Source organism: Sitophilus oryzae, unplaced genomic scaffold (genome assembly GCF_002938485.1).
Source record: "Sitophilus oryzae breed Bouriz unplaced genomic scaffold, Soryzae_2.0 scaffold_1498_pilon_pilon, whole genome shotgun sequence".
Lineage (NCBI taxonomy): Eukaryota > Metazoa > Arthropoda > Insecta > Coleoptera > Curculionidae > Sitophilus > Sitophilus oryzae.
In genome coordinates, this window is record NW_022146167.1 from 1,904,969 (window position 1) to 1,919,734 (window position 14,766).

At 33.4% G+C, this 14,766-nt stretch overlaps 1 protein-coding gene across 1 annotated transcript in view; it reads right to left on the reverse strand.

The window, feature by feature from the left end:
• LOC115877718 (mitoferrin-1) overlaps positions 1–14,766 on the reverse strand; it is a 51,516-nt gene that overhangs the window by 16,854 nt on the left and 19,896 nt on the right. The window contains exons 3-4 of the mRNA XM_030893998.1: positions 9,639–9,695; positions 2,905–3,080 (exon numbers count right to left, since the gene is read on the reverse strand). Of these exons, the coding sequence (XP_030749858.1) occupies positions 2,905–3,080; positions 9,639–9,695 (233 nt within the window). The remainder of the gene's footprint in view (positions 1–2,904; positions 3,081–9,638; positions 9,696–14,766) is intronic.

A 14,766-nucleotide genomic window follows, 5' to 3' on the forward strand; every position in this document is an offset into this window, starting at 1 on the left:
GTAAACGCCTACTTGTGTGGTTTGAAATTTTGATGCAAAATCCGGCAATACCGCATAGAAGAAATGTATCAACCCAACTTTTATCTCTTTTTAGTACATTTGATTTGACATTAAGCTGTCTACATCACTGCCTTACACGTTAAAATCCAGAACACGCAGTTTCGATGACCAGATTCGTATGTAAAAGTGATAATATATTAGTCCGTATAACGAACTTTCAACTTGACAACATCATTATTTAGCTAATACCTGTTTCAGGGTATGTCTGAAATCAGTTTATATTGCTCATAAAATTTCAAGTACGTTCCGAAATTAGTAACTGAGCAAGTTCAGATTTTATTAACTTCAAGCAGTAAGTAATTATAAAAAAAATAATTACTAAACCAATGAACACTGACAACAAACAAAAAATGCAATATACAAAATATGATGCGAATGTGATAAATTTTATATTGGTGAAACATCTAGACCCTTAAATATTCGAATTAAAGAACACAAAGATTATATTTAAGAAAGGGCGATTTTCGAAAATCTAAGATTTGTCAGCATTCATGGAACACAGGGCAGAGAGTAGATTTTAACAACGCAAAAATGATTATGAAAGAAGCGTTAGCCTCTAAATGAAAAATAAAAGAAACTTTTTTAATACAGTCTAATATAAATAAATATCTGTCTGTAATGTAATTTTAACAAAGCTTCACAGTTTTTATAGACCGTATCTGTTTAAAAAAAACTAAAGCGTTCTTGAATTTAGATATTTTAAATAGTTTTTTATTTGCTCTTTGTGTTTTTCTTGCTTCCGACGACGGGAAGAGATATACTTTCCGAAAGTTAAACATTTTTTGTCCGTTAGGCAAATTTATTTATTAAGCTTAATAATTAAAATAACTTGTGAAGAGAATCTGCCACAGACGTATAGACATTTTTTATGTAATTATAGTTTAAGTACCAATGACAGGCAATTTTTAATTCTGGCACTCATCGATATACATACCCCAAAAGGATTATAACCTCAAAAGTGGAATAACAGTTACTAGAAACAATGCGCCATGATTTAATAAAGCTACATTAAAATAATAAGTACATCTATAAATTATAAACAATATTTATAAAATAACCAGTAGCGGAAACATCAACATTAATAGCATAATTCAAACAGTTTTAATACTTTTTAAAGTTAACCGCTACAAAAGACCAAATATTTACTTATTGTAGTAGACTGATATTGTGTAAACACTTACGTTTTTTAAAGCGGTTAAATAAAATACTAAAAAAACTGTTAAAATTATGCATTCAATGTTGGGGTTTCGGCTACTGGTTATTTTATAAATACTGCTTATAATTTATAAATTGTACTTATTATTTTAATGTAGTTTCGTATTCATGCCCAATTAAGTTCAAAATTTGTGTCCCTTTTGTCCGTCATTTGTTGTTGAATTTTTAAAAATTATACTGCCTTGACTAGGATTCGAACCTGCCTTACTACAGCTGCAACGTCATAGCAGCGTAAAGTCCTAATGCTTTAACCACGCGGCCACCGAGGACTTGAAAGATTCTATGTAAAATTCTTACTTAAAAGATAATGTTTAGTGAAAGTACTTTTTTATTTATAACGATTTAAGGATGATTCACGGTACACCGTGACGGGCCGGAGCCGTGCGACGGTGAAGGCACGGCCAAACATTGTCAAATGTTATTTATACTTACACATTCATGCTAAGCCGAGCACGGTCCGAGCTTCGCCGGAACGCGTCCGTGCCCCGTCCAAGAAATGTCGGTGTACATTTTTCCTCGGATCCGCTACGTTCCGGCCCCGTTGCGGCAAACATAAATGAGCCGCCGCGGCTAAATACTTCGTTCGTCTACGGGCCTATAGCGACTGTTTTCTAGCAGTGTTGCCGCACCCAACTTTTAGCGCGTACCACATTATAAACTAAAAATGTACCACTTTGGTACAATTTTTTAAAACACAACAAAATACATCTGCAAATGACTTTAACCGGTTTGGTCGTTGTGAATTTCTTCATAAATTTCTACATAAAAAAACTTCCTGGAGAAAGACACAAATCGAGACGAAAAACATGAAATAGAAATTCAGAAAACCCAATTATAAGTATGTATAGGTTGAAGAAATCTAAGTAATTCTAATACTACACACAATCCTTGGAAAACTTAAATTTTATTTAAAAAAAAACGCAAATATAGAAGCATGTTAGAAACAGCAAATTTTCAAGTTTTTTCTTCGGGTTATTTAATATAGGCAACCCTATAGACATTACAACGTTTATAATACGTCGTTAATTAATGCGGATTGTCTCCGAATGGTATCGGTAAGCGCGTTTAATGCAATATCAACGACAATAATTATTAAATATCTATTCATTTTCGGTGCGCGTGGGAAATAATTATTGTACCAAATCATCCTGGATTTGAAAATGTAGTACCACTGTACCAAATAGAATTAAAAGTATCAAATTTGGTACAAATGTACCACTGCGGCAACACTGTTTTCTAGAATATAATCGGCACGGACATGATCCCCGTTGTCCACTCGGTGTTGCATATATTGAAGGCCCGGACGTGGCTCGGTGTCTACTTCACAGAACGTGCCCGTCTCGGGTACGGTCCGGTGTACCGTGAATCATCCTTAACACTTTTAGAATAATTATATAATACATTTTTCGTATATTCTCTATTTAAACCCGTGTATTTGTATATATCAGTTGTTTACGATATTCTTCGATGGTGGCAGCACCGGCGGAGAATGCGCCAAGCCTATAGGAACGTAATTAAAATTTTCTAAACGATATGAACTGATCTCAGACACACCCTGAAACTCGGTAAACGATGGCTAAACAGTCTCAAAGTCGTTTGATTCATTGGTTTTTTACTTATAATCCTTACCTTCTGTGCGAATTCGTACACCATAAAATGGATGCTTTGGAAGGGTATGTTCATGGTGAGTTGGGTTGTATACGATCTGTAGAAGGCCATGGCACCCTCCGTCCGATATATGTTCAATATACAACTGAATACGGATCTGTACGGGGAATTGACCATCTGCATTCTCTGTTTGACCACTGCAAGCAACAACAAAATCGTTATTGAAATAGTTTTTATTATTAGAAAACGAGTAAACAATAGTATTTGAGCGTGTCCTTGGATTATCCACATGGGAGAAGAATAAAAATAAACTCCTAGACAATATTAGTAAATAAATAAATATCGTATTTCTATTTTTGTTTTGTTTTTCATTCATTTTGATTTAATAATTGTCTTTAGAAGAGGAAAAACTTTTTTATTATCGACATTTTGAGAAAAATACATTCTTCGTAAAAAAATTTGCTCGTTCTAAACTGGTTAATCCCGTTTATGTTTTTCCAAATTTCCATACCATTTCCATTTTTCCATACCGTTTTAGAGAAAATTAAAAAAACTCGAAAATATGGTTGAATTTTTTTGGAAGCACCAATCAAATCAAAAGGCGTTTCTATGGTAAGGTCTAATATAATTTCGAATTTATTCTTTGATAGATGCATAGACAAACAAATAAAAAGAGACTGGAAAATTAAATGGCAAAGAGAGGGACAACGTTCCCGTAGCGCAACTCAGAACGCAAAATTTCGTTCTATTTATGTTGATCTGTGCATTGCGTCTATTGGGCCCACTATCTCATTCTAATATAACAAGAGAGAAAGAAGCAGCCATATAAAACGTAATTTCTAAATAGAAATTAGAACAATCGCCTTTCGTTTTCGTCATCATGACAACCAAGATGACAACATCATGACAATTCGTCATGTTTGTTAATTTTTCTTTTGGTGATTTACCTTTTTTTCTAAACTCTCCATTTTATTGACTTACGAATATGGATAGGGAACAAATTCCTTTGTTCCATATAGGTATTTATATTTTGTTACTTATAATTGTAGGTTATATATATTTGTTATTTTATTTGCTGCAGGAGCCAGTATCATATATATGTATTGGTGCCCCCTTTCTATAGATATGTTAAAGACACCCGGTAAAATAAAAGTAAGTAGTTATATTGTCATAACATATATATGTTATATCATCTTATTAAGAAAAAAGTAGAAGTAGTAGTGTCAAAAATATTTCGAACCTCTCTTAACATAACAAATTAATACAATTAATTTTTTTCATTTTTTAGGTAGGTAGTTTATAGCTGGTTTACAGTAACCAGAAACTTTATTTATATACCTATTTTACTTTTGTTTTAGGATTAAAACTGGACTTTGATTTGGATGCTTCAGGATCATGATTCTCGTAAAGTCTTCTTTGCTTGGATATTCACTTTGTTATTGCAATTAGGCAGTTTTTTTGAAAATGAGATTTTTAATGCCCTTTAAAAAAATTGGCCGATTGTTTCCTGCAACAGTCAGTTCTTCTGCATTTAAAATTGGTAGGTGGGTGAAATAAACACTGTTATTTTTTGTTATTATACTATAAAAAGTTTATTTATCTTTATGTATAAATAAATATGTTTATAAAACAGATAATTTAATTGACGCACTTGGCGTAATTTTTACGTTCCCTAGTCGCCAACCCTGGTATCGTTTGACACAACCCTGTTATCGCTCTGAGGAGGCGCTGTCAACATCGCTTCTGTCAACTCTCTCCGTGCTTAACCTCACTTTTGCTTTTAGCGCTCTGTAGCCTAACCTAACCATCCCGGCTTTTAGAAATGGTGATTATTTAAATCTTGCTGTTTAATTTGAATCAGCTGCTATTTCAAAGCAACAGGTAAATATGAAATATTATCCTTTTAGATTCGATATTATTACTGCATATTTTTAGGGTAGAGTTTTGGATGTCCCAACCTAACTTGTATTTGTATTTTGCTGGCACGTTGGCGTCCCTTTCATGTCCCTTTTCTTTTGTCCTCCAGAATGTCACATGGAAGAAAGGACATGTTCTTTGTTATTTAGTGAGCCCTCGGAAGTAATTCGAGGTAGGTTCATTTTGTTTATTAGACCTTGTTTGATTTTAAACAAGAGTTTCGTATTTTTAGGGTCCAAGGTACGGACTATTTCCAAGGTTACAGTCCTAAGTTATGGTCCAAGGTACGGGTAGTGTTCCCATGTACCATTATCCTATGTACGGATGTCCTGTGGACGAGTGTCCCCAGTAGGAATGATTTTTCTTGCATATAAAGTGCCCCAGCGTGGATGTAGCTTGAGCCACATGCTGCTTCGTTCCCATCCATAAGCTAGTTAGTAGTTACGGCTGTTCCAATTCATGGTGTCCTCATTCTGGCCCCTTTTGTTGTATTGGATGGCCGAGTACAGAGATGCGTGCCCACCTCACGCTGTTACTGTTTGAAGCAAGATTATATAAAGAACAGCTAAGTTTAGATTTAAGTTTTAGCTTACATTTAACATTTAACACATTTTCAGTCTTAAACAATAACGTACATCTTAAGTAATATCGTACAGACTATGTTTAGTGGTTAGATTGTTAAGCACATTCATGTCGATTTAATATTTAAAATATTATTTATATCTTAGGTTTCATTACATTACGTCTTGTAATGGTATTGTTTTCATAGATATTTAGTACAATTCTTAACACCACTTTTGTTGACATATAACTACTATAATAATTATTAAAATTGTACAATGTTATTTACCATCACAGTCCATCTTGAATAAATATAGTCATTAGTTTTAAGTAATATACAACTGTATTTTCTTTCTCTGTACATGCCTGGCGCCCAATATCTATTGTTTTTTGTTTATTGTTATTAATTAGTTTTCTTTCCAGTGAAATACCTTATCCACGACTGCTCTCCGATGAAAAGCTGCCGTTCGCAGTGGTAATATTTATAAAAAAAACGCTACATGTTTTTGACAAAAATTGAGCTCCAGACACCGATATTAGTTTTTGTCTATCTGCTATAGAAAAGAGTGTTTCCATTTCAAAGCGTTGAATTTGACCCACCCTGTACATTTTTCTTCTTCCATATTTATACTTCCATACACACAAGGATTTAATTGATAGGTTTTGACTGAACAGGTAAGACTGACAGGTAAAACGTTATGTGTAAACCAAGCTTTAGAGAAAATTTGTTTTAACTTGGTTATCCTTCCAAATGTACAAAAAAAAACTGATATAACACGTTCAACATAACCATTTGCAATGTAAAAATTCGAATTCCTCCATAAAAAAATAAATGCATAATTCAGCTCGTATTTTAGTATTGTTCACGCTCTTCCTAACTAATTTGAAAAATTAGTTGAATGACATTTTAAGTGAAATTACTATAATTTAAGTAAAAATGTAGTTCAAGGTCTAAACGAAAACAAATCCTGTATATGACGTCCAATAATAATAGTAGTTAAAATTTCAAAAAGATTCCTTTATTTCTACATACTGCCAAAGAAGTCAAAAGTCATATTTAAAATTAATTTTGTCTTATAAATATTTCTGAAGATGCAAACTCAACCCAAAGGCGATACCAAATAGCTTCGCCGGCACAGCGTTGCCCACTTTAACATATTTTCTTTTAATGAAAATATTTTAGGAAACAAAAATAAAATATATAAACACTTATTATTTACATCAACAAAACTCACTTCTTTACCAGCACTTAAGCACCTAAAGAGCCACTACTACCGCTTTCGCGTTCAAAATATTCTAATAAAGTTGCGATGAGTTTTTTACGGCTATTAAGCTACCTTGTACACTTCGCGCCATATATTATACGGATTATAAACTTTGTTTTTTCTTTATTGTTTTTCGTGGTTCCAATTTTCGGAATCGGGCACTCGTTAGGTTACTAGTTTGCGCACATAGCACGCCCACTTATAGCCTCTAAAATTGTGCACAGGTCTGACCGGCCCAGTTATTAGAGAGATATCGGAAAACCGAATAGTATCATGCAGTATTTACGCGTACCTTATTTTGACAGTTACGATATGCGCGAGTCAATTTTTAACGCAACGCCCGCTAATAACGTTATCGCCTGACGTAATTTGCGGATCAATTACACCAAGCGCTATTTCTAAATAACGTTTAAAAATTGCTTAAATGAGCATGTGCGGGTATTTGACAACCGGGGCCGGCAGGCGAGATCTTTTATTTTAGGTTATGTTTGAATTGTTTTGAATTATTACTTTAGTTTTATTGGGTAATTTGGTATTTAAGTAGCTGGGATTAGTTTTAATTATATAAATATGGCCCAAAATATGGATTCCACCTCTTCCATTATTAAAGAACCTATAAAGAGGCTTAGGTTTACAGCAGATAATGACTTAGCCCTTCTAAGAGAATTTGTTGCCCTAAACCTACTGGCAGACGTTGAACAATAAAGCACTGGAAATAACCCTTTAGTTTTAAAATACCTAGTAAACAAAACAATTTCAAAGTTTTAAATTCAAAGTTAGGTTAAGTTTAAATAGCGGACGCGACGCGAACAGAATTCTTTCCGATCCGATAACTATAAATGAAGAGAGTTAATACCACCTCACGTAAAGGAAATAACACCTGGCGTTTTTAACGTCCATGCACGCTATTCGGTTTACCGATATCTCTCTATTACGCTGTTTATTGTTATTTTACGCCAGTTTATTTTTGCGCAAGGCTTTACATCTATGGAAAAGAAAATGTAACGGAATGGGTATAGAACTAAATGACATATGCCTATACACCTTGCAATTTGCAGACGACCAGGCCATAATTGCAAACGACAAAGATGACATGGAATATATGGTGCGGAAAATAATTGAAGAATATGCTAAATGGGGTTTCACAGTAAATACAGAAAAAACAAAATGCCTTCCAATTGGAGCTAATACAGAAAATCTTATTTTAGACAATAATATGGAAATTGGGGCATGTGAAGATTACAGGTACCTGGGATCGATATTTACAGGAGATGGAACGGACGATAGAGAAATAAACAACAGAGTAATACAGGCACGAAGAGTTATCAGATGCATAAATGGCATTCTATGGAGCACTGAAATTACAAAAAAACAGGAAATAATATATACGGGACACTAGTTAAAAGCATATTACTCTATGGATGTGAAACATGGCGACTCACTGAAAGGAATAAAAGGAAATTAGAGACAACAGAAATGGACGCGATTAGAAGAGCAATGAGAATTTCAAGGAGGGATAAGATCAGAAATGAAGACATTAGACAACAGATGGGAATAGAGAGAGCAATAGTAAATGATATAGAACAAAAATAATTAATATGGTACGGCCAAGTTCAGAGAATGCACAATGAAAGAATTCCAAAACAGGTCATTCATTGGATACCACCTGGTAAACGAAAGAGAGGACGTCCCAAGAAAACATGGATGGAAGGAATAAGAAGGTCGATGAGCGAGAAAAATCTGACCGAAGATCGATGGGAAAATCGCACAAGTTAGGCATCGGACAACGTCGTAGGACGTTCTGACCCGAATTTATATATATATATTTTTGCGCACAGGAAATTTTACTCGTTTGCTCATCGTCATAAAAAACAATTTTCGTACCACGAATTAGGGTTAAGGTTTTTATCTGTATACATATAGTATACCTAATCTGTGCTTCGCACTAAAAGTGGTTCCAAAAGGGACAATGTTCAACTGCAAGGTCTGCTTGTATACCCTTTTTATAGAACTTCTATACTACTAAACGGTTGTATAAAAATGGGCCTTTTTTGGTTGTAAAGCTATCATATTACGGTCATATAGCACGTTATATGAATTGAGGTATCCTATAAAAATTATCACATAGCTGTTTATACAACCTTTATAAAATAAAATTTGCTACTTGGGAGGTGCATGCGAAAACTCCCCGCTTTGTGACGTCATTGTAGTCCTTGTCATGGTTATTAGTCCTTATCCGGCAACCAATAATACACACACACATGCATTATTGGTTGCCGGATGCAAAACGTTCATTATTTAGTTTATTTATTTAAACACCTTATATGTATGCAGTATAGAAAATTAACTATATAAATCGTATTAAATACTCGGATAATGCATTTTTAAGAACAGCAGTTCCCAGCATCACCTTTTGCCGGCATTCATTTCAGAGTACTTCCATATTTTGCTTTAAAATAATTAATAAACAATTTCGTAGGCACTTAGTAAGCACTCTGTCACAATCCACAACACAAAATGAACGTATTTTTACACTCTAAAAACTTTAAAACACCTTTTTCACATTTAAAATTGACAAAATAATTAACTCAAAATTTCTTAGCTGTTATTTTTATAAGTTTTTTTATAGGTTTGAAATAAATATGACAATGTCATCCAATAAAAATGCGAGTTGCTTAACTCTAATAACTCTAATTCTGAACTAACAAATGAGCTAAACGCTTTACCTAGACCGTTATTCAGAAATTACAAACCTATCGATAAAAATTTACATGAAAATTTACTTGTTAGCAGACAACCAGAGGATATAAGTACCCAGGTACAGTATTAAGTTTATTATAACGCTTTTCTTAGCTTTAAATCAAACGTTTTTTGGTGTTTGAGCGATCCTTTTCTAGCTTAGCGCGCCAAGAAATGGTCAAGGCCATGTCGTGTCACGCCCTTGATTTTTTACTCCCATCGCGCGTAAAGAAGTTTGACTTCAAAAATAAACAAAATAAATAATTTACTCACCTTCGGCAGGATTCATAGTACCGTCGTGAAGAAGTGTAGAAAAGCAGCCAGCTGCACCTAAAGCAAAAAAAAAACAGATTCAATAAAGAACAATAATTATTACATTCACTAGAGTAATTAAAGATTTAAGTTAGAGATGCCAACCGTCCTCTATTCCAGAGCACATTCCTCTTTTTGATCGTCTGTGTTGTCTTGTTTCTCACGTAAAAAAGTCTTTTTTTACAGACCAAATTCAAAATAAAGAAATATTCTGCAATGATTAATAAAATTGATAAATAACAAATTTTGAGTATAAAATTTATAAAAAAATTACAAACAACAATTTACATAACTTTTGGGTAAATTCTTGATAACATTTGGGCGAGGTTTCAAAAAATGTTTCGCCTGAGGCGATTTTTTAATTCTCTCTTTCTCTATTTTATATTTTCGAAGTTGGCAACCCTATTTTAAGTTAATGTCTTCTTTTCGCTACAATATCTAATCTAGATTCTAATATCTACTTTACTACTATTCATTTCATTTTATGCCTATTTCAATACATTTCGATTACAAAAAATTGGCGCCGGGAGGCACGTACAGCCGCCCATACTAAAATATGTTAATAAAAAGCAATTTTTTTATCTCAAAAACTGCGACTTTGACTGATTTGGATGTTATTACAAATTTTGATGCAAATATTATTCCTAATCTTAAATTGAAAACCGCGTTTCGCTAGCTACTGTAATTTTGGAATTACAATTTTTTTAAATTTTTAACCCCCTCACATACCCCCTTACCAACCCCCCATCACCACCAAAAACTAATAGCCAGATTCTCGGGTGCCACAGTATTTTTGTTCCAGATTTGGTTAAAATTGGTTTAGCGGTTTTTGAGTTATCGTGTTACAGACAGACAGACACCATGAAAATATTTTGTATTTAGGTCATTTATGACCCAAATAACTCATTTTGAGTGAAATTAAAAAAAACTTTTTTTTGCCGATCTTAATAGCCTACCATACCTATTGGTAAAAAAATGGTCGGCTAAAAATTACACATTTTATTGAACAAAAATAATTATTGTCCATTGTCTTTAAATGATGGATATAAGAAACAAATAATGCCTATAATATTTATTAATCTCTATAGTTTTATTACCCTATAATTATTCCAATAAAATATTGAAGAATGTTGGACCATAAAAATGATATGACAGATTCGCTATTTTATGTATCTTTTTAATAATTACAAACAAAGAAACAGAAAAGATTAGAAAAAAAATAGTTTATGACATTTTAAATTATAGATAAAATTTACTAACAACTAGTGTGTCTGATTCAGTGAATTCTGTAAACATCAATAAAAATTAAATGCTCTTCTTTGATAAGCAAATCGTTTAAAAACAGATCGACTATGTATTATGATTAATAGTTTTTTTAAATCTCTATTTACATCTCTACTACCAGAAATCAACAGAAGAATTAAGTTAGCATGGAGTACTTATGGAAGAAACTCATATTCAAATCTCGAATGCCACTCTATCTAAAGAAGAAATCATTCGACCAATGTGTACTACCAGTCATGACCTATGCATGCGAAACCTGGATACTTAAAACGGACATCATAAGGAAACTGCAGGTAGGACAACGCTCAATGGAACGAAATATGCTGGAAATATCCAAAAGAGACCCTAAACCAAAGACATTATAAATATAGACCGAACATCTCATTCATAAATACTCGTTGGTAGTGTATCAAACATTCCAATGTGTCAAACAAGGACAGAAGAGACAGAGAAGTCTAAAATTTCCGACCCCGGCAACTAGGCGCATTTGGATTGTTCTAATGGCCAGTGGCGTATCGTTTTTTGGAACGAATTTAATTAGTAAAGTAAAAGTAAAGTAATTAGTAAAATGTTTACTCCATATTAATATACTACATTAACACTTTTTTGTCAGATGCGTTTTGTTATAAGGTCTAATATAATAATATAATTAATATCCCACATATACTTATGTTGAAACGTTAGTAGGTAGTTTTCGAAAATCGCTCCAACGTCGATTTTTAATTTAAACTTTCAGTTAATTCTATATAAACTTTCAGTTACTTTTGAATATTTATAGGGTGACTCAGGCTTCCGAAACAGTTCTATATTAGGTTTGTGGCTGGTGACTTTTCTTTCAATTTTTTTTCAGAATATGGAGGCAATGGTAAAGCACATTTTAGACATTTTTGTAAACATAGGTGGCCGGAACATATTTTCAAACTAAAGTTGTAGATTTGCCATTAAATTTCCATTCCAGAAATACCTAGGGTTGCCACCTGTCCTTTTTGAAAAGGACAGTCCTTTTGGAATAACTTGTCCTTTGACTTTTTTTTACTTAAAAAGTCATTTTTATTACGTATTTTCCTGAGAAAATTATCTACAGCAAACAGAAATGTTATTTTCATCCAAATTTAATTAGAGATGTTATAAAACTTATAAATAAATTTTTCTTGTTTAGAATAGGCAACATTATTTAGAACTTCCCGTTTAATCTCAAATGATAATTTAGGTTTTAGTTTTTACCTTTTTGATCTTAAAAGAACTTTTAAAATTAGCAATTAGTAACGATTTAGTTAGTTCGCAATCGATAGCTTCCTGTAAAGTACTATGTAATAGTTGTTTAATCTTGTATTATTAATAACTTCCTATACCTAAAATCAATATTTAATGAGAAAATTGTGTTTTTGAAAATATAAGACAAGATTTGACTCTTTCGGTCTTCTTCTTGTATTATGATGGCTCTGATACGAGGCAATTACCTTTTAGTCTCTCAATAGAAGGCATTTGTTGTTAGAAGGCAATTTATCATTAAAAGTATCAAATCTGTGTGCTACAGTATGGGATTTCTGTCGCATAATAATGAATATTACGTTTATTTACAAATCCATTACTTTTAAAGGTAGCTTCATCAGACAATCAAATGTTAGTTAAATGTCCCAATCTTCATGAACTGTATAAAGCATATGTATTGCGGTTTGAATCACCCCGATAATCACCCTGTATGTTGACAAAAATATTTTGAAAATGTGCGTTACAATGGCCCCCATCTTATGTAAAAAATTGAAATAAAAATTACAAACCTAAAACGTAAAAGGTAAAAAGCTTTTTTGGAGGCCTGGGTCACTCTATTATATAGGTATGTATAAAACTAGTAGCCTAAGAATTATTTCCAGTTCGTCCCATTCTAAAAAAATATAAACACACCGTACAAATAACTCTAGAAAGAGGTATTTGTACGGTGGTAAAAATTGTTTAAACGAGGCCGAAGGGGCAGATATAATAATGCAATAAAATGTAAAAAGGGCGGGTAAACACCTTTGTTTATATGTTGAGCAAAATTCCTTTAGAATATCGTATATAATGACCAAAATATGATGCAATTTTAAGAAAAAAAATGTCACTTTCTGGCTTATAATAAAGTTTCAAATGCAACGTTTATATTCAAATTTGTTATGATCTACAACAGTTAAGTAGTAATTGAGACGAATTATAATTCAATTACCGGCTACTACGTTCTTGTTTTAATAGCTCAAAATTCAACAAATATAATTAGAAATTATTTTAATTGTGAGAGGCTCCCTTGTGGGACGCCTATGTACGGCGATTACGGCGCGGCGGAAACAATACCTACCTGTGAAGAGACAAATTCGGGTAATTTGAGCTTATTTTTCCACACATTTGACACTGTCGTACCATATTGAAAATTCGCAGATTCAAAAGTACGTTAAACAAAAGCAAAAACTACTGAAAAACACTGAAAAGTTCACTTCAGACTTGATTCCGACTTCAAACATACCGTAAGCTAAACGTAGTACGCTATAACGGACCAAGGGCCGTCGCGAGGGGTGGTGGGACGGACGGCTCATTTCATTCTGTAAGACTAGCAGCGACGTTGCCAATAGTTCTAGACGTTAGCACATTAAACAGTAAACATGTCCTTTAATAGTAACGCATATATCCTCTGGTTAATAACATATTATTAAGCATGCTTCTTTAAAAATAAACTATTAATTTAATTAAGAAATTGAGATTTATTGATATCCGGTAAAGGTTTTAAAGTCACCTTTTCTGCAAATTAAACTAAGTAGATAGGCGCAAATTTGAGATGTGGCAATGTCGCCTTCTCTATCTCAGTTGGTTTTTACAGTACGTAGTCAACCTCCGATTGTTTGATCGGGTTAAAATGTCTAATGTGATATCTGTTCTTACTAAATCTATGCCCTAAACGAATAGAGTGGATACGACAAAAGACCCAGGTAATAGATGTCATCCACAGAGTGGCAATGGGCAGGACACCTGGGGCGCTGTTCTGTACAATCGTCGGTATCGGCAAGTTACCGACAGCTATCGGTACATACGGCCAATGAGCGTCGTGTTGATTGTTGTTGTCATAGTTACCGATCGGCCCTATGACAGATATCGCAAATTTGTACCGACGACTCTCGGTATCTCTACCGTGAGGTTGACAAGGGCACGGTAGAGATACCGATTTTCGTCGGTACAAATTTGCGAAATCTGCCATAGGACCGATCGGTAACTATGACAACAATTAACACATGTTTACTATATACAAATACGTCGGTCTTACCGATACCGTCGGGTGCTATTCTGTACACGACGTCGACAATCGTCGGTATCGGTAAGTTGCGACAGCTCTCGATACGTATTCGTGTAGAGATACCTCCCGGTAGAGATACCGAGAGTCGTCGGTACAAATTTGCGATATCTGTCATAGGGCCGATCGGTAACAATGACAACAACAATCAACACATATTTACTATATACAAATACCATGGCTGGGAAACTTAAATGGAAATGACAGTTCATTAAAAATAGTTTTTCCTCCAAGATGCAGAGGCGCAAAATATTAAAACTGTCAATATTAACAATGCAAATGTCAATATCTGACAATAATAAAATTTGATTTTTAACTGTCACTCAGAGACGCTTTTGTTGTGATTTTACGGTTTGATTTCGTTTTGATTTGTCGAATTATTGTAAAATTAAATTCCTTCAGAATTTTTGCCAGTATTCTGTTTTAGACAATGTTTTTTAAAAATGGTGAAACAATTTGCGTTTTGTAATAACTCTTAATTATTTTTTA